The 19,663-nt window shown below is 53.8% G+C and overlaps 9 protein-coding genes across 9 annotated transcripts; 5 read left to right on the top strand and 4 right to left on the bottom strand.

Annotated features, from left to right (window-relative positions):
- Positions 1–1,717: 1,717 nt before the first annotated feature.
- On the top strand, positions 1,718–2,518 carry A1O7_06584 (uncharacterized protein; the record flags this gene model as incomplete). The annotated part of the gene is made up of 1 exon (XM_007760586.1): positions 1,718–2,518. The coding sequence occupies one exon, from the start codon at positions 1,718–1,720 to the stop codon at positions 2,516–2,518; it is 801 nt and encodes a 266-aa protein (XP_007758776.1).
- A 429-nt stretch (positions 2,519–2,947) lies between these two features.
- On the bottom strand, positions 2,948–4,170 carry A1O7_06585 (uncharacterized protein; the record flags this gene model as incomplete). Its single annotated transcript, XM_007760587.1, has 2 exons — positions 2,948–3,026; positions 3,098–4,170. The coding sequence occupies 2 exons, from the start codon at positions 4,168–4,170 to the stop codon at positions 2,948–2,950; spliced, it is 1,152 nt and encodes a 383-aa protein (XP_007758777.1).
- Positions 4,171–5,633: 1,463 nt separating this feature from the next.
- Positions 5,634–6,470, bottom strand: A1O7_06586 (uncharacterized protein; the record flags this gene model as incomplete). The annotated part of the gene is made up of 3 exons (XM_007760588.1): positions 5,634–5,783; positions 5,848–6,297; positions 6,351–6,470. 3 exons carry the CDS (start codon positions 6,468–6,470, stop codon positions 5,634–5,636), a joined length of 720 nt encoding a protein of 239 aa, XP_007758778.1.
- Positions 6,471–7,099: 629 nt separating this feature from the next.
- Positions 7,100–7,863, top strand: A1O7_06587 (uncharacterized protein; the record flags this gene model as incomplete). Its single annotated transcript, XM_007760589.1, has 3 exons — positions 7,100–7,297; positions 7,376–7,583; positions 7,652–7,863. 3 exons carry the CDS (start codon positions 7,100–7,102, stop codon positions 7,861–7,863), a joined length of 618 nt encoding a protein of 205 aa, XP_007758779.1.
- Positions 7,864–9,321: 1,458 nt separating this feature from the next.
- A1O7_06588 (uncharacterized protein) lies at positions 9,322–11,317 on the top strand (the record flags this gene model as incomplete). Its single annotated transcript, XM_007760590.1, has 2 exons — positions 9,322–10,183; positions 10,260–11,317. 2 exons carry the CDS (start codon positions 9,322–9,324, stop codon positions 11,315–11,317), a joined length of 1,920 nt encoding a protein of 639 aa, XP_007758780.1.
- Positions 11,318–11,394: 77 nt separating this feature from the next.
- Positions 11,395–13,070, bottom strand: A1O7_06589 (uncharacterized protein; the record flags this gene model as incomplete). The annotated part of the gene is made up of 2 exons (XM_007760591.1): positions 11,395–11,493; positions 11,544–13,070. 2 exons carry the CDS (start codon positions 13,068–13,070, stop codon positions 11,395–11,397), a joined length of 1,626 nt encoding a protein of 541 aa, XP_007758781.1.
- Positions 13,071–13,761: 691 nt separating this feature from the next.
- On the top strand, positions 13,762–14,520 carry A1O7_06590 (uncharacterized protein; the record flags this gene model as incomplete). Its single annotated transcript, XM_007760592.1, has 1 exon — positions 13,762–14,520. The coding sequence occupies one exon, from the start codon at positions 13,762–13,764 to the stop codon at positions 14,518–14,520; it is 759 nt and encodes a 252-aa protein (XP_007758782.1).
- A 3,344-nt stretch (positions 14,521–17,864) lies between these two features.
- A1O7_06592 (uncharacterized protein) lies at positions 17,865–18,565 on the top strand (the record flags this gene model as incomplete). The annotated part of the gene is made up of 2 exons (XM_007760593.1): positions 17,865–17,908; positions 17,965–18,565. The coding sequence occupies 2 exons, from the start codon at positions 17,865–17,867 to the stop codon at positions 18,563–18,565; spliced, it is 645 nt and encodes a 214-aa protein (XP_007758783.1).
- A 106-nt stretch (positions 18,566–18,671) lies between these two features.
- Positions 18,672–19,346, bottom strand: A1O7_06593 (uncharacterized protein; the record flags this gene model as incomplete). Its single annotated transcript, XM_007760594.1, has 1 exon — positions 18,672–19,346. One exon carries the CDS (start codon positions 19,344–19,346, stop codon positions 18,672–18,674), a length of 675 nt encoding a protein of 224 aa, XP_007758784.1.
- Between the last annotated feature and the right edge of the window lie 317 nt (positions 19,347–19,663).

The following is a 19,663-nucleotide window of genomic DNA, read 5'->3' on the forward strand; positions in this document are numbered from 1 at the left end:
CCCGGAGCCTTGCCGCGCAGAATGATTCTTCAGCCGAGGCCTTGTATCTGTTGGCGTGACTTCAGCTATCGAACCGCCGTCAGCAATAACTTCGGACGGTGGCGGGAAGGAACCCGCGGTAAAAGCAAGGCAATACATATTCCAATACCTCGGTGTAGACAACTCAGCCAGCGTCATCTGTGCGAAGGAACCCCGGGGAAATCCGCCAAGAATCGATATGTGTTCGTCAAGACCGAATGCAGTTGCACCTTTCATTCTTGAGAGGCAAATTAGATCATCCTAACCCCAGATTCTGGAATATCTGAAAATGACCCAGCCACGATCGCGTGGGTATGGATGTGCGCAAAGCTAGGACGCCACCTGGAGTACAATCTTCGCGTGCGCGGGATTCGGCCGAACCAAGTAGCTCTCCGCAGCCTTGCCTGTATACCCGCATCATAGCTGTGGCCACGTGGATACGAGATTCATGCCGTCGTGCGGGTTATGGTGTGGGGAAAGATGACAGGAATGAGTATTTTCCTGCGCGCCGTTGCCTATTGCGGTCAGCATCGTCACCATGGAACGATCCATGCACAGAAATGCACCGCCAGATAAACCCGCATTAGATAAAAAGTGAATGCAATAGTAGATTTGAAACGATCTGTGTCCGTGCTCAGTATGGAAATAAAGCATTCGAAGAGCCCTCAGCACGCCAGCATCTTTACGACAGCAGCTGGATACTCAGGTGGCATCCAAAAAAGCTCATAAGCGTTGTAAGCTCATGCAGCTTCGGCTCGAGCCCATGGGACGAGTAGCCGGAGTCTGACAAGCTGCTATATATACCTTCGTGCATGATCACTTGCAATGGCCGAGAGTGGAAAGCATGTACGTGTCTAGTTTCAAGATACTGCTGCAGGCACAAATGTCGAGATAATTGCGCTGCCCCTCGCAAAGTGGCCGTGGACAAAATCAGTCGGGCATTTGGAAACAGTGAGAGAGAGCAATGGAAGGACTGGGTCGCAAGGTCAACTCGCTTGACTTTCCTCCCATGTCTCAGCCAATCAGGGCACATCGACAGAAGGAATCGGCGTGGCCAAATCCCGACGCGCCGACACGCCGATACTCTTCTTTCAACAGCCCCTCACATGTTGCTCATCCAAGCAACACTTTTGCTTCTCGCACCGTTCACATCCACATAACCATCGGTCTTATCGCGGCCAGGCCGCTGAGGACCTTTAGACCACTCAGAAACGATCTATGAAACGCTGGAACCACTCCTCACGATGGACTAACCAGGCGTCCTACCCGGTGTTACGTGTCCAACCCTGGTAGCTGACCAGTAAACTCTTTGGAAAGAACTCTGATACCTGCCGCGGTGTTGGCTTGGGAGGTATGCATCCGACATTTTAACTGGACGGAAACGGTACGAAGTGTCAGTTGGCGGGTGCTCTGCCCTCGGTCTTGGAGTGCCGTTCCCTCTGCTTTGCGATGAGGACCTTCCTTCGGAGTATGGACCAGGAATCACCGACGGGAAGGCATAAAGGGACCTAGTATATAGATACCGCCGGTTTGTAACACCTTCGAGCCTTCTTCCCACTAACTCGAGTCGAGTGAGATTTGGAATACATTGTCACTGTCACACCTGCCCGTCGCTGCTCTGAACTGGCTTATATTTCTCCCACCTAGTTCTCCTCGCGACACTTTCTTTGGGTCAACCAACCCAAACATGACCAGCAATATGGCATTACTTTGCGGGCCGAACTTCTTCTACATGACTGCATCCATCCTGATCGGCTCGGCCATCATCACATACCTACTCAAGTTCATCCAGCTAGACATCCGACCTTTCATGTCAACAAAACCCGGCAAAATCATCGAAACGACCGCAACAAAAGTCTGTGAACGGGTCGTTGACATGCTCGCTATCTCGGATCCACTCACTCCGCCAAGTAGTTCTATCACCAGATCCTCCCGCGGCTACCTTGAAACTCTCCCTCTACGTCGCGGCTCCCGGCCCGAGGTTCAGGGCATCAGCAGCCCCGTCCAGAGAAGTCAACTCCCGCCTTGGGAGCAGAAGAACGTGCAAGACCGCCTGCGAAACCTGATCATCGAGATCCCGGAGAAATGCCCTGTGTCAACATACTTGGGTCGGTCGACATTCGAGCCTGCCTCTCCGACTTCACTTTACGCCCGACATCGTGCATTCAACGAGACGCAGTACTATGGCGAAATCATCAGCGCGAACACAGAAGATGGATTCATCCACTCAAGTCTCCACCCGAGTGACGTTAGGGTGGTAATTGAGAAGGGTTGGGGCCAGAGACATCCACTGTCCGGACGCCTTACCGCTCGACTGACGGGACTTGTGGATGCAAATCAGCCTAGCCCGGTTGAAGGGTCGAAGGTATTGCTCTATGCGCCGAGAAACAACGAAGACCTGGACGTGATTGGGAAGATTCTGAACGCTGCTGTTTGGTGGGTTGGCGGAATTGACAACAGCTTTGACAATGAACAGGTTGTGGGTAGCACTGAGTGGTAAGTGATGACCTGCTGGTGAAGGCTTTTTTTATGTCTGTTACGGATGGGCGGGTTCTTGATGTTGTCTACACCTCTTCAAGCAGGGCCGACATTGCAATCCGTTCTGTCAAAGCAGATAGACGGACAGTATGAGTCCATGTCCAAGGTTGAGATTGTACTGTTAGCGCAACTACACATGTTCGATCAGATCATGAGACTGTCGCCGCTCCTCGTGATCGAAATGACATCCTCGTCTCGTCCTACCCGTTGGTCGGGAAAGTGCTGAAGCCTCTAGTTCATAATTTCTGCCAGGTCAGGCTCCACTATTCAACTTCAAGTATAAGCAACCCCTGAAACCCCATTTGGTAAGGTATGGCCCGAAGCGCGGTGCATAGTCGGTGACACTTCAGCTCTCTCATGCCCGCATAAGCGACACGTCCAGTGTAACACTCTAGATATACGTCGCATATTTCGATGTTCCGTTCAAGACCTTGACGAACTCCATTGCGATGTTTCGATCCGTTTGCTCACTATTGCCCCCATCGCAGATTAGTGACGTCCCATCCACGGCTGAAGCACGAAAGAAGCAAAAGTAACTTACCTAGGATGCAATTCGTCGAACCACAGATACCCATCACTATTCGTCCCGTTGGCCCGCTTCACGCACGTCGTCTGGTTGACATTGCAGTGGTTCTCGAACCCCCACACGCTCTCGCCTTCCTTGGCCACGCCCGTCCCGTTGAGATATTTCGCGGGGTTGTTGTAGATGTCCGTGATCAGCGTGTGGGTATCGAACAGCGCGAAATGCGCGCTGGGGTACCGGTTCGCGACCTTGACCTCATACGGCGTCTGGTATTTGAACACGTTGTTCACGCTCGTCGTGTATTGGCGCATCGTGTACGCGATGGCGGTGTGGTTCGTGGGCTTGTCAGGCCAGTACTGGTTGTCGCCGACGCCGTGGTAGCTGTCGTTTGCGTACAAGGGCGCTAGGTCTAAGGGTGCGGTGTTCATGAGCACGAAGTGCCGTCCGCCGCTAGCGTACAGCTTGTCGAAAACCTGGTATACGCAGGACGTGTAGTCGGCGAGGACTTTGCCCGCGATCTGGCTGTCGGTCAGGAAGGCCCAGACGCCGAGGTCGTTGGTGCCGATCCAGAGGGCATAGACCGCGTCCTGAGCTGTGGGTTTGGGATTGTACAGCGGCACGGCGGGCGTGGAATTGACTTTCGTGGCGGGCAGGTCGGCGATGAAGGCGGGAATCTCGTACTCGAGCACGGCGGGGAAGGGCGCGTCGATGGCTTCGAACCACCGCGGCGTGATGTTGTTCGAGCACACTGCGCCAGAGACAGCGTAGTTGTAGAGCGTCATTTGTGGAGTCCATTTCCCCTGCACGGTCGCACCGGTATATTGGACGACGTAGCGAGGCCAGGTGCGGCCGCCGCCGGCGGTGGCGAAGGACTCAGGGAGGAGTGTGCCCGGTGCCGGAGCCGAGCCATTGTGATTGATGAACCACCCGAGGCGCGACTCGTCCGTATAGCTGTCACCGAAGGTGATGAGGGAGCTGAACTGCTTGGCGGACCATGGCTTGCTCTGGCGAGGGACTGGAAGGATCGAGCCGTTGGTAGAGACGGCAAACAACGAAGCGGCAAGGCTAAGCACCGCGGCTGAGAAGCGCATCTTAAATGGCGTGTGGGACAGGAATAGTCAACAATACTGGCCAGGGTAAAGCTCATAGTCGCACAGGAACCGACCGAAGCTTTATACCTCCACGACCGGCTCTTTACCGTCATTTTTGTCGTCAAGCTCAACCCTGGAAACAGGCAACCCCTACCTGCCCCGTACCTAGATCCATCCTAGCTCGTCCGGATTTCAATGTTGCGGGAAACTACAGACGAGCCATCCACATTCAATGCGGAACGAAAGCTCGATGCGAAGCTTCTTAGCGGTCCAGGAACGGGCTTGAATGCATCCGACAGCTAGGCGGTGGGCAACATCAAGCATCTCCGTTTGTGCGGCAGTTGAATGGTAGGAGGCAAAGCTTGATTCGAACGCATCATTGACGTTTGTCCTTTACAGATTGGGCAGCTCGACATTGAAGCCAATTCAGCCTGAAAGGAAGAAGGACAAGGAGAGGCGGAAGTGACTGAAAGGCAAGGCGGGGCGACGATGTGGGTTCCCCGCATTTTGCAAAGCAGGTGAATCGAAAAGACAGCATCCGAGTCTTTGCTCGCCGAAGACCCATGACAATGTGGAGGGCGGGAACAGAAAAGACACGTCGTGAGAGCCGCATCGCCTCTCTTGGATATTTCTGGTCTCGAAGACCTGTTGCGACGTGGGCCGAGCTACCCGTACATGAGGGGGGTGCGTGGAGCAGCCTCGCGTGACCACGACTCCGCAGCTTCTTCTGTGACTGGGAAGGTTATCCGAAGGATTGGCCAGACAGTGCCAAGGGCTGTAATGGGCCGTACCCCCTATTGTACGATACCGTATTGTTTACATAGGCCTCTGTAACTAAATAGCTGGGTCTCTGCTCAGACCCTCTGGAATTCATCATGTCCTCCAACTGAGTCACACTTCGCTTGATCTTCAATCACGCCCGCGGCGGCCCGAGCTCCTGTCAGGTCTTGACCACATAAAGTATTGCAGCCTTACCTGTGCAGTGGCCACCCGGTTAATCACCCATACCTCCACCCACTCTAACTTGAAATGAGAATTGAAGCAATTAGAATAGTCCGTCCAGTATCGAATTAGCAAGCGCTGAAGCCAACAATGGAACGGGGCGCACGGAAATTCGCTGCAGAAACGAGCTGCCGATGAGCCCACGGGGAAGGTAGGATTGGACTGGATCATGACCCATGTTGCATTGTTGTCCTGTGTATCAGGTCGTGGGTGGCAGCCAAGCCCGGCAGAGATAAATCCTTTAGGACCACCTGCCACACGCCTTCCGCATTACAGAATACGGGAGGGAGCGAAATTCCAACCCAGCTCAACAACGTTCATGAGTCTCATTGCCAGCACGCTGCGGTGGTCCAAGTCGTTGTCGAGTGCACCCCACGTTAGCTGGCCTATTCAATGCCGCCACAGTGTCCAAGCCCCCAAGAGAACAAACATGCCAGCGGGCCGTCCCAGCCATGCAGGCGTTACTTACCCTCCGCTAATTTGAGGGCTTCTCGCGGAGTGATGCGTATACCGGTCTTGTCAAAGTGCTTGGCCGCCAGTGCAACACCCTTATTCTTGTCGTGGTCTTTCCTCGCCTTTCCCGTCTTTGCTGACTTCTTCTCGTCGTCCTCCTGCATCGTGCTCAGTTCAGTTCTGCCGAAGGATATAGGGGTCCACTATCGTGGGGTGCCATACCTTCTTCGCTGCCTCTTCCTTGGCCTTCTCCTCTTCTTCCTTCTTGGCTTTGCTCTCGGCCTCCCTGGCAGCTTCTTTCTCCGCCTTCCTCCTCAAACCTTCCTCCTTGCGTAATCTGGCAATCTCCTCTTTTGCCGTGGTCTTGCCGTTCTTCTTGTTCCCGTCGCTGACGTCCTTGCTCTGCTCGTCCAGATGGTGCTTGATGTCTCGGAAGCGCGCCTTCACTTCACCGAGGTGCTTGAACGTGCTTGTTGCCGCCATAATATCCTTCCATGATGCTGACGGATCGGTTCCCTTCATACGTAGAATGATGCGGTCATCATCGGTGAGGCCATCATCGTCTTTCTTGCCGGCGTTGTTGGCTTTGGCCTTGTCGCTGTCCTTGGCTTTTGGCCCATCCTTTGTGCTTGGTTTGGGCGTAGCGCAGTGAACCTTCCCGCAGCATGGACACTACAGTGTTCAGCATGGCACCACCTCCAGTGTGAAGCCAATTTCGAGCTTACCTTTCTCGGTGGAGTCTTTCGAGGCTTGCGGTCCGGAACCCCTTTGAATGCGTCCCAGATGGATACCTTGAGGGGAACTTTGGTGCCATCGGCCTTTGTGTGGATTATCTTGAGGGACATTTTGAAGGGGTGTAAAGGCGTTGGAGATCGAAGAGGGAATCGAAAATCTGGTGAGAGGGAACTCAAGACGGACATTATGAAAAGAAGAAAAAGCGCAGGTGGGCAAAGACGGAGGAGATTTCACAGAGCAACACAGCAGAGCAGGGCGCGGGACGTAGTCACCGCAGATAGATCGGCAGGATAACAGCACAGCGACAGTAGTGGTTACTGTGGTCGCGGCATAGAGTACATATATTGAGCCGTGACTTAGGACAATACCACGCTGCTTCAGGACCCAGCTCGAGACAGGTTACATTTCGTTGCTGTGAATGCATCGGTGTGAGCAGGAGAGGCTCAGGGAAAGGATTCAAGCTCATCAGGCGCCGGCGAAAAAGGGGCAACGTTCGCCAAGCGCGACGCCTATTGGCCCCTCAAGTTGCAGATCGTCCCAATTTCAGGGTCAAAACTGCGGAGTTGCAAGTCAGTTAAGGACACTTTTTGGCGTTGCGAATACGGAGAATGGATTGCTAAATTGTTGCTGATTGCTACACTGTACCAAACATCGTCTCCTCGGCACCTCGGTCAGCGTAAGTCTCTCTCACGAAATTGACGAACCCCACAGCCGGCCCAATAAGACAGAAAGAGGAGGCATGCGCTTCTCACGAGCAGCGGCCTATGCCGCGTTCGCAGGATGTATAGGCGCGGGCGTGGCACACAACATCGCCCTGAAAGCGCATACGAGGGAGTGCTTCCACGAAGAACTGCACAAGGACGACAAGATGACGGTGACGTTTCAAGTGGGCGACCGGGAGTTTGGCGGCGCAGGAAACCTGGAGATTGATTTCTACGTATGTCATTCCAAGTTCTGCTACGCGAGACCGAGCGCATATAGGGGCCAATAGACTAACAGGATACGCGTCGCCCAGATTACCGACCCTTCAGGTTCATACGAGACAAAGCTCAACTCCGTCTCATCCGGGGACTATTCGTTCGAAGCCCGCATGGACGGCAAATATGTCTACTGCTTCAGCAACGAGCACTGGTCGGCAAATAGCAAGGAGGTATCGTTCAACGTCCATGGCATTGTATACGTGCCCGAATCAGAGGCTCCCCAAGATCCGCTCGAGACAGAAGGTACGGAGACAGACTTGTCCTGGTGGGTAAAGTCAGGGCGCAGGCTAACAGAGATGTGTGTGTTCTAGTGCGCCAACTCTCCGACCTCCTCGCCCAAGTGAAAGACGAACAGGCATACATTGTCGTCCGCGAACGAACGCACAGAAACACCGCCGAGAGCACGAATTCAAGGGTCAAGTGGTGGTCAATATTCCAGCTGGGCGTGTTGATAGGAGAAGGGGTCTTTCAAGTCTGGTGGTTGAAGCGGTTCTTCGAGGTGAATAGCCGGCCCCTTCCATAATCAACCACTCTTGCCAAGATCAGTTATGAGGAAGAACATATGTACAGAATATTCATGGCGGACATCGTTCTGCTGGTTTTGGAAAAGCATGATTGACTGACGAGTGTGTCGCAGGTCAAGCGCGTTGTATGATAGTTCCGAGGGAGACCGAAAATGGGAAGAGACGATACAGGCGGGATCACTGTGTCGGCAACTAGGAGGGTTTGGCGAGCCTGTTCGCCATCAGCCCATTCAGCTGGAACGCAAGACAGGGAACGTGCAGTTGAACCATGGTGAGACTGTCCGACGTCGATGCCGTAAAGATGAGATCTCTGCGCAGTGTCGACAGTTGGCCCATAAGAGCGAGGCCATCAAGTCAAACTCAGTGGCAGGATGGACGCTGATGCGCAAGATGAGTGGCACGGGTGAGTGCACCGGTGAACAACAAGACTGCACTTTTCAGTCTTCGAGGGTCAGACTCACTTACGAGTACCAATGCTGTTCCCTGCACGGAAGCCCATTCCGACCGCGCTTGAATCTACCTACCTAGGCAATGGACATGAAACGGAACGAAAAGTCGCTGGTGCGCTCCTTCGTGCGTTCGCCTTGGATTAGTTCCGAGTCAGCGGTGCCTCAACTTTCACGCGACTCTCTCTCACACAACCACCTCACTTTACCCTCACCTCGCTCAACTACAAATAGGCGTGTCCATCGCACGCTCCCTGACTGCTGTCGATTTTACCATCCTGTTCTCCAGAAACAACTCCGTGAAGTCGCAGTCGCAAGCGTTGTTGCGCAATGCTCGCTTGCAGGAGGCGCCCGGCAAGCACCGCTGGAAATACGAAGCTTCTTCAAGAGCTCGTATCGCAACTCCACATACAAAGTACCTACTGTGGTAGGCTTAACCTCGGCGTTCGCTTGGACTTTTCACTTCAAGCAGCCCGCTTTACTCCGTACGAATACGGGCTCCAGGTTCCAGCAGCGCCGGCGAAACATCTTTCAAAGCCATGATCGGGAATAGTTTACGAGCCCTCAAAGGGCACGCTGCAGTTCGCCCCGTAAGCGAAATCCGCTCGTTGGCCAGCGCTTTGCCATTCCCTTTCGCTTCGGTAGCCTCTTACCCACCATTGGTTTAAAGGCTTGTTCTCGCATCGAGCCGGTGTCAACACCGTCGAGGTCCGTCTCTGAATCTCTATTATCCTACTCGCTCAAGAACTGCCTGCTTCCGGAAGTGGCTCTACCCGAGTGCAAGCTCGTGGTGGTTCAAGATGTCGCAATGTTTCCCAGGTGGCGTGGGTGCCTTCTCTTTCTACTGTATGTTCATGCTGATATTCAAATCGAGACAAAACTCGTGCTGTCAATGCTTCTTTCTGCTCCTGCGTCCAAGCGTGCGTTTCAGCATTTTTAATTACACCACATTCCCATCGACAGCGCCATTGTGATTGGAGGCCATACAATATCTCTCGCTCGAGGATCGTGATGCGAACGCTATGGGCAAAAGTCGCTGCGGCGGAGAAGTCTACCTCGGCGTCAGAATCAGGTATACACGATGGTGACGGCGGCGCCAGTCCGACCAGACAGTCCTCCGAACATCCTCTGTCAAGCGAGGCACTGGACCCCGAGAAGCGGACGGTGCCAGGCGACACGAAAGCCAAAAATTATAGTGATGGGTCTGTCCATTCACGCTGCAACCTAGCAGCCGTCGCACCGATACAAGACGGCTCCGCCGCCGCCGCCAGCACCACCGCTACAGCAGGAGCAAACGCAGATGAGAAGCACCCTGCCGAAACACACAATGAGGATCTGATCCGCAGAGCTTCGATGTCAGCCTCCTCAGCAGGCGAGCCCGGCGAAGATGACGAGTCTAAATACGTAACCGGCCTGCCTCTCCACCTCCTCACTTTCGGACTCACGCTCTCAACGTTCGTCATTGCACTGGACAATACCATCATAGCGACCGCAATCCCGCGCATCACCACGGTCTTCAACTCCTTAGACGATGTAGGCTGGTACGGCTCGTCATACCTCCTGACGACCACTTCCCTGCAGCCCAGCTTCGGAAAGATCTACACGTACTTCAACGTCAAGTGGACGTATATGATCGCGCTGGTCATCTTCGAGCTCGGCTCCGTGCTCTGTGCCGCGGCCGTGAACTCCACGATGCTGATCGTCGGGCGCGCTGTGGCCGGCGTCGGTGCTGCCGCAATGTTTTCCGGCGGGATGACAATCGTGGGATATTCAGTCCCGCTACGTAAAAGGCCCATATACATTGGGCTATTGAGTTCGATGTTTGGGGTTGCGAGCGTGGTAGGCCCGATTTTGGGAGGAGCATTGACTGATCGTACGTACCCGAGTCTACGAAACAAAACCAACTGAATGCTTTAACATAGCATAAATACTGACTTCTTTGGTCTCAGGTGTTTCTTGGCGATGGTGTTTTTACATCAACTTGCCGATCGGAGCCGTTGCGATCACGGCCGTTTTCTTCTTCTTCAAGAACCCGGTCCGGGGACACAGCAATTTGACGACGAAGCAGAAGATTGGGCAGATAGACTTGCTAGGGGCTTTCTTTCTCATTTGCGCCATTGTTTGCCTGCTGCTGGCTTTGCAATGGGGCGGAACCACGTACCCGTGGTCGAATGCTAGGGTCTGGGGCTGTCTTTTGGGATTCGGCCTGTTGATCATTACATTCACGGGAATTCAGTTCTGGAAGGGCGACATGGCGACCCTTCCTCCTCGAATCCTCCTGCGACAGCGCACCGTGTTCGTGTGTGCATTCTTCTCGGCTTTCTTGGCTATGGCGCTCTACACTCACATTTACTATCTGCCCTTCTACTTCCAGGCAGTCAAGGGCACCACGGCGGAACAATCAGGCATACGAACGATCCCATACCTCGTCAGCATCACCATTTCGTCAATCGTTGTCGGAGGGAGCATCACTACCTTAGGTCCATACGTCCCCTTCACGTGGGTGGGATCGGCGATTTTCGCAGTTGGCTCCGGCTTGCTCTACAGCCTGAAGGTCCACTCATCGGCTGGTAGCTGGATCGGGTATCAGATCCTGGCGGGTGTGGGCGCCGGCGCGTGCGTTCAAATCCCCTTCATCGCAGTACAAGTCGTACTCCCCAAGAAAGACATGCCTGTCGGCAACGCTGTGGCGATCTTCTTCAACTCCCTTGGAGGTGCCATCTCCATATCCATCGCGCAGAACATCTTCTCAAACACCCTGATCAAGGAGATTCCCAGGTACACGAGTGGCGTGAACCCATGGACGATCGTCATGGCCGGGGCGACGCACATCAGGGAGGTCACGCCGCCGGCGCAATTGCAGGGCGTGTTGTACGCCTACAATATCGCGGTGACGCACTCGTACATCCTGTCAATTGCCTGCTCGAGTATTGCATTTCTTTTCTCATTAGGTTTCGAGTGGAAAAGCGTCAAGGGAAAGAAGCTTGAAATGGGTGGGGCTGGGTAGAGGATATGTTCTCCTCCCTGTCAGGTCGCTTGGTTCGGATGGGACAGACAACGTCGGATCTCAGAAGAAACGGCCGATCATGTCAGACAGAAACCTGCCGGGACCGCGAACGCCGGATCATCTTGATACCAAAAGGCCATAAAATCGAATCTCAAGACAGTCTTGAGGAGTTCGCACTACAAGCGTCAGTCAGCACAAGCCCTGCACAAGAAATGGTAACACTAACTGCATGAACAGGCTTTTGAGGTTCAGGATCCCACGATAGCGCTGGAGCCGGTATTAAGATGCTTTCCAAGGCTGTGTCATCACCATACGGCCTCCGCTTGAACCGTAGAATGTACGACGCGGTACGCACATTGAACAGCATATCAACCAGTCTGACGCGGCTCTCCTCGGGAACATCAGAGCATACGATCGGCTCGGTGACACTCTTCTCCTCAATCCGCATCACCCGCAGTGCGACCCTGGCAAGGAGTTGACCGTCCAATCCACACTGTTGGAGCAAATCTATCGCCCTACGTCGAACGCTAGCGTTGCGGTACCTTGTGCCGACCAAGAAGAGGATCGGAATGATCCGCATTTTGGCTGTGCGGATGAGGAAGCCACAGGCGACCATGGCCTGCTCTATGATGCTGGAGTAAGAATCGAACGCCAGCTCTCGCTTGAATGGCTCGCAGCGTGAGAGCACGTGAACGCAGCTATGGTACATCCTAAGCAGATACAAGTCTGGGAGGTTTGCACGTGTGGGTCTGGATTGTACGCTTGATTCGAACAGAATGTATTGGCCGAGCCATTCGTTGAGCCTTGTCGTAGAATTCGGAACGGTATGGAATCTTGTCGGTGGTGGGGGCCCATCTAGTTGTAGAGATGTACATTCCGATGCAATAGCTTGCAGTGATCGAGCTGCATCGTCGACGGTTATCCACTGGCCTTTTGAACCATTGGGAGTGGCATAATGCTGGATGTCGCCGGGGAGCCATGACTTCCGGTTTTTGGTGAGCTGCCAAGTTTCGGAAAGTGGTCTGACTTGAGAGTACAGCTCGCCGGTCTGCAATTCCAGCCGGGCAAAGATTGGGCCGAGTTCTTCGATGGTGGCAGATTGGTGCTCGGTATATCTGCTTCGCTGATACGTCGCCAGAATCCTTCGTCCGGCGATCAGGTGTTGCAGTGCCGCGAAAGAATGGTCTTGAAATTCGTCGCAGAGAATGAGTAGCAGACAGGCCACGAGCAGGAACGCAGGGTCTGGATTTCGTTTGCCGCTGAGCAACTTCAAGGCCGTCCCGTAGTGGGAGAGAAATACCGAGTCACCGTCGGCAGGTTGATGAGAAGGGTCTGCTGAGTGGTGGAGTCCTAACCGTGAGGCTGCGATGGTAAGGTGCTTGATGCTCTCATCCAGGTAGCAAGCTTGCAAGACCAGCTCGTTCCAGAAGCGCTGGCTTCCAAAGTTTAGCAGTGCTGGGGCGCATACTTGGGTGAAGAACTGGAATGCCGTCGAGGCCGCATGGTCGCACTGAGAGAGAGCCGGACACCCCATCACCATCATCAAGATCACCGGAGGATCGTCACTTGGCCGCGGCGGCTCAGTCGCTGGATAGCCGTCGCATTTCCGACCCGTACTCAGACAGCGCTGACACGACGGCCTTTCGTAGGAGCACTTGACACGTCTGATTTTGCAGGTAAAGCAAGCTTTATTGCGCCGTTGCAATATGTGGTTCTTCGGCCGACTTACCGGCCGATCTGAGATCCCGGCCATGGGTCTAATTAGTAGCTGATAGGCCTCTCTGCGTAGCGATTGCTGAACGGTGCCAGATTGACACATCCTTTAGTGAAGTTTGCCAGAAAAACCACAGTACTTAGCAGAAGACGAAGCAAGTAGGTAGGGTAGGGGCTTTGAGGTCCTCCTGCCGGGAAGTGTCTCGCACAGGTCCCCCTCATGATGAAGAGGCCAATCAGCATCATAACGACGCCATTTCTCACTTGTCAGCATCTGCAATCTTACCTAGGTACACAGTACGAGACACTAAGTATGCTCCTTGGTTGCGGAGGTGGTGACGAGGACTGGGGTGGTTGAGGCCTTTGCGAGCCGGCGTGTCTTAACGCCGTCTGCTTGCGATTGGCCTGCTCGCGAACTAGAGACTAGCTGCATGAAGTGGCTTCCGGTGTTTGGCTCTCCATCTTCCCTCACTCACCACATGTTGATTTCGAATCAGGCGTTCACGGCATCAGTTATGGAAGTACACCACAATGAAACGATCGGACTATTACGTCCGTGTGAGGGTGTGCTTTTCTCTCATCCGCAAGCACGGTAAGTCCGACCGACAACAAGGGAACAAGAGGTACAAAAGCAGAACGAGATCTCCCAAGTTCTGATTGCCCTGCATCCAACTCGACTCGCGATACTCAGACCATCCGCTTCGCTCACGGTCCTAGCATCCACACCAACAATGTCTGCCATAACATCCGACCATACCCTCGTCCTGGTTTCTGGCGCGAATCAAGGCCTTGGGTACGAGACAGTCAAGAAGCTAGCAGCCGAACAGGCGAATTACCATATCCTCCTTGGCTCCCGCAGCTTCGAGAGGGGCAAGCAAGCCGCCAGCGGCATTACCCACCTGGCCCAGGGCACATCCGTCGAACCCATAGAGCTCGACATGGACAGTGACGACTCCATCGCCAAAGCCGCCAAATACGTGTCGGAAAAGTACGGACGTCTCGACGTCCTCTTCAACAACGCCGGCATCAGCAACGTCCAAGGCGCGACCACGCGTGAGAACTTCAACCGCGTGCTCGCCACCAACGTCACGGGATATGCCTGCACGACTGAAGCATTCATCCCTTTGCTGCGAAAGGCTGAAATCCCTCGTCTGGTCTTCATGTCGTCCGGCCTAGGGTCGATCACCTGTATTTTGGATCCCAAATGGCCATTCTACGGGCTCGGAGATGCCCTTGAAAACAAGCCATACATTGTATCAAAGACTGCTGACAATATGCTCGGTGCGCTGTACGCTGTTCAGCTCGGCAAGGAGGGGTTCAAGGTCAATATGATTGATCCGGGATTCAGGGCTACCAATCTGAATGGATATGCGAGTATGGCGGGCAATCCCAGCGACGGGGCGATACAAGCGTGCAAGTTGATTACCGACACTGATAAGAATGGGCTGCATGCGACCTTTACGTCCATGGACATGACATATCCGTGGTGAACAATCGCTGTGCTTTCATAGATATTGTGTAGTTCAACATTTGTAATTATCCTTCGTGGTTGTGCCTTCGACTGTCTACTTTTTTGGGTGTGCTCTGAGTTGGCGAGCTCCCGCATCAATCATGACTCAATGAAAGAGAACCTAGTTAACCATCTGGGGACCTGAAGTAAGGTAGCACCGTAGCTATTGATTACTCTTTCTCTTTCGAGAATGCCACCTGTTTACCCTATGCTCCTTGGTAGCCGCACACCCCTCCAATTGTGACCCCAACGGATCACAGCCCAACCGATTGGGCACCGTAGGTAAATGCCGCGCTGACTGACTAAGCGGCCAGTAGGTGATGCCTCGGCACGATCGTCGTAGCGGCTATGTCAATACATATATTGATATATCTTCAATTTGAACTCAAATATCAGCAGACACGATGGCCGAGCGGTTAAGGCGTGTGACTAGAATTCCGTCTCTAGACTATCACATCTCTTCGGAGGCGTAGGTTCAAATCCTACTCGTGTCGAGGATACCCTCGAAAACATGCGTGATTGTGTGTAGGACCATATTCTTGAGGTTCGAGCTTTCACTTTTTGTGCGCCTGTGTGCGCTGAGGCTTAGCGGCCATATTTCACGGATCAAAAATCTCTTAGCGCTTCACTTTACTTCAATTTCTTGACTCTCTACGGAGTACTTCGTGATCGGATTCTTACCTAGGTAGGTACCTGCACTGTTCATGGAGTACAACACCCCCACGTTTTTGTAGTGGTTGTAGGATTGGCACCAGGTCCCGGCGCGATACAGAATTCAGCCGCGCGCATATTTTCCCCGCCCTCGTTCGCTGGTCTAATTACAGCTCTTCATATGTACCCACGGACATGCGTTCGCTCAAACATGGACATTCTTCGGAAAACCACAACCTACAGTGGCACTGCAAGGCTGCCCGAAAGCACAAAGTCTTAGAGATGCGGAATGGACTCCACTCCTGGCCATCGGTCTAAGCCCAAGGTAGGCCTCCCAGCTGAAGCCGCTGGAGACGACGAGCGTACAAGTATCTATTCCTAAGTGCGTGCTCAGTGTCTCCAGACGGAGGCCTCAACAGCTACGTTTGAACGGGTCGACAGGCATGCTTGGTCTTCATCTTCCTACTGTTCCTTGCCCCCTGGAGTCCATCTGTGACAAGTTTACACAGCAGCATCTTCTCAACGTCCTCGTCCCACCTCAAATCTAATCCGCCGTCGCACAAGGAGGCAAAGCAAACAATACCTATGCTCCAGCATGACCGGACTAGGCAGTCGAATCCACCATCTAGAGACAAGCGGGCATCCAGCCATTGAGCGACACACATATGGCTCGTATTTGTGTCCCTACCACGGCGTTTGGCTCAACCTCCTTTCTTCAACCAAGGCAGCCGGTTTGCAGACTCGCTTCCTTTGATTACGCTGGTTGGTGTTTGATCCTATGTTTCATTGCAAGTCCCTAAGCCTTTGTCCGTGTGTGTCTGCCTCAGCGCCAACGTTGACGAGGCCACCATCATCTTAATTACCGCAGGTACTTATAGTCGAAAGTATCCTCACAGCGGAAACACTGCCCACGGATACGTCACTTGGAGCGTATCCTACGCAGCCAGAAACCCACAAGACCAGTAACAACACCACCACCTACCACACCAACGACTAGCCCAACCAACCTACGACCCACCATTTCCAAATGCCAAACATGGAAATCTGGTACCGGCCCATCAGCTGGCGTGAGCCCCTCTTCTGTGCCCGTCCCAGTAGGCACGGGCACAGGTACCGCGACGACGCGGTCTACATCGACTGCGACCATGCAACGATCAATATCGCGCGAGATCGGGATCGGCATCGCGGACGACGTCGCCGACCCCACGACTGGGACTACGACAGTGATTCGGGGTTCTCGTCGTGCTCGTCTTGGTAAGGACTCCCAGTACTCCATTTCATGCCATGCCGTGTCTTCACATGCATATTCTATGCTGCTGCAAGGGGAGAAGGGGCGGTGACACCATACTAATCCAGTCTGGCATAGGTCCGACGACTCCGAAACCATCTACTGCCGATTGCCGCAGCCGCCGCCGAGATGTCGAGCAGGAGGCCGAGGAGGAGGCTGGAATATCAACCGGCAAATGCAGATTAATACGCCTGTCAATCTCAATCGCGCGTTTGCCAATGCCAATGCCATGAATCGTGTGGTTGTCAATAACATTTTCAGGCCGCCTAGACATTGGTATTGAGTGGGCAAGCAAGCGAGCGGCCATGATGGGGGAAGAGGAGGAGCAGATGGGGCAGGGAAAGAAGGAGTAGAAGAAGGAGCAGAAGGAACCAAAGTTTGAGGTGAAGGTGGAGTGACAGGAGCAGAAGTGAGATGAGTTGTTGTGGTGGGATGGTGGCCGCGTGAGCCTCGGTCTAGATCCCTGTTGCGGGTTCGTGAGCACGAGTCACACTCTGGTGAAGGTTGAAGCTACATGGAAGGGTTCGTTCGTCCATCAAGGAAGCGAAGAGAAGCGGATTCGGAGTAGCACCCGTGAGAGCGAAAGACAAGGAGGATGGATATCGAGAGGGAGGAGTCATAGGCCATCCAGACAGTCGCACCGCACACACTTTCGGTATTTGCAAGCACCAGTGTGGAGGAAGACTCTGTTTGTAGCGGACCGAGGTGCGTTTCCCTCCGGTTAAGTCCTCATTCTGCTAGAGTGGAAAGTGATTCTTCTGCTAGAGAATGACGGGCTGAGAATAGGTGCGTGCATGTTGGACTCTGGCTTTTCAGCCATCGCATCCTCGCCTCATCATTAGGGCAAGTGCGTGCATGTTAGATTCTGGCTTTTCTAGCGTCGCAGTCTCACTTGTCGTCCTGGCATGCTTCTCGCCCCGACTTGACTTGTCTTCTACGGCACAGCATCCCATCCCCTGGCTGGGAGGGTTCTGGCTGGTCGGACATCGATAGCTAGATCTCGTGCTTCACATCGTTTTCCGCTATTGCTTGACGTGCGTCTCGTCCGTCGCGAGGATCGTCCGGATTCGTATTGACGCCTGTAAATTGGGACGGAGTCGTTTCGATCTCTGCGGATACCTTGCTCCACATGACACAGATATGGGCACGAGGATGTGCACGCTCCCCACAGCTGCGGAATTGATGCCAGAACAGATCGAGGAGATGTATACGGATACTCCACAGTAGTAGCCTACAAACTGCATCACTACTTGTCTGCCGTAACGTAATTTTGCAATCGGCGAGATTGAGGTTTCGAGCCCGCAACATTGACACAAGACAGAATCCCTCAGCGCTCGGACTTGCATGTAGAATCGCTGCTTGCTGCGGGCGGCCATGCAGCGACAATGGGAAACTCTCAGAGTTCTCACAAGATCTCCGCCCAGGACAGGTCAATTGCCCTTCTGCGACCGTCAATGGATTGAGCTCTGACTGGTGCTCCTGCAGGGCGATCCTGGACATGAAGAACCAGCGCGACAAGCTGCGCCAATATCAAAAGCGAATCACGGTGATCACGAACCGAGAGACCGAGATCGCAAAGGCGTGTCTAGCGAAAGGCGACAAACAGAAGGCGCTCCTCGCGCTGCGTCGGAAGAAATACCAGGAATCCCTGCTCTCCAAGACCGACGGGCAGCTGGAGCAGCTGGAGAAACTGACGAGTAGTGTCGAGTTTGCGTTGGTGCAGAAAGACGTACTGTTCGGCTTGCAGCAGGGGACACAGGTACTGAACATGATCCATAAAGAAATGGGCGGGTTGGAGGCCGTGGAGAAGTTGATGGGCGAGACCGAGGACGCCAGGCGGTATCAGCAGGAGATCAGCGACGCGCTGGCCGGCCAGATGTCGAACGAGGACGAAGACGAAGTAGAAGATGAATTGGAGGCAATGGAAAGGGAGGTCGTCGGGCTGCCTGACGCGCCGAACAAGACAATCGTAGGCGAGGGGACACTCCCGCAAGTTCCCAGGACGGAGCTCGATCGGGAAGAAGAGAAGCTGCAGAAGCAAAAGGAGAGGGCGAGGCAGAGACGGGTGGCTTTGGAAGCTTCATGACGCGTGATAATGATGATGAAGTTGGTACATGGATGATATGCATTTTAGCCGTCTGGCATGAACTGGTTGATACGTTTTCTAGAAATAGAGCATTCATTGCTGAGCCTCACTGACCCGACATAGACTCGTGGGTGTTGGTCAGCCCCTGAATCACCTTGTGATCTTTTGGATTGGCCGCCGCCTCGTACAGAACATGCACGGGCTCACGATTCAGCGCCATGAAATCTCCCTTGAATCCGAGATAACTGATTCTTGTCACATCCTCTTCCCCTCCGGAGTGATTGTCCTCGAAGAAGAGGGTGATTGAAGTTGTGCCGTTCCAAAGCGCCCGGTTCAGAGGTATCTCGGCCACGTCGTTGCTCTTTGGCAATGTCAGTGCCTGGGTCGGCTTGAGATCTGACGCCAGGCTAAAATCCATGTCATCTCTGTTGCGGAAGAGTTTCAACGTCTGCGGCGCAGAGTCGGAGTCTGAAGTCCTTATGATGAGGGAATAGAGCTTGCACGATCCGGCGAAGGGGATGTGCATCAGGAGTTGTTCATCCGCATCACTCTCAAGGACAGGCTGATCATTGCGCCTCTCGTCCCACGTCTTCTGGACGATGGCTGCTCCTGAACCGTTCTCGGCCTCGTTGAGTGTGGTGATCCCTTCAAAGTTGATTTGCTTGTAGAGATTCGACTGCAGCGCTGGCTCCAGGTCATGCGAATGGTCATGTCCATCGCCGTGACTGTGTCCATGTCCGTGGTCATGGCCATGGTCGTGGTGATGATGATGTGATGACATCTTCTGCTCACTCATTCGACAGTCATTGACTTGCTGGTCACAGTATTCGGATGTAATACTGCTTCCCGGGCATACTCCACGTTCCCTGCTCCCGCGTTCCTGAAGACTGTGCATGCGTCTTCATTCTCAGTCTCCGCTTGGTGTCTGGTCATTCGTCGACCGATGACGACGCTTTTGCCGCCGCCGAACGGGGAATGGTGGCGTCGGTGGGGTCCTTGGCAGGCACGTTGCTCAATGTCCCTGGGCGCGCCTTCCTCCCTCCCTCCTTCTATTCATAGTGCTGCTTCTTTTAGGCCGGGTTCATCATCGCTCTCAAT

Source organism: Cladophialophora yegresii, assembly GCF_000585515.1.
Source record: "Cladophialophora yegresii CBS 114405 chromosome Unknown aczIN-supercont1.4, whole genome shotgun sequence".
Lineage (NCBI taxonomy): Eukaryota > Fungi > Ascomycota > Eurotiomycetes > Chaetothyriales > Herpotrichiellaceae > Cladophialophora > Cladophialophora yegresii.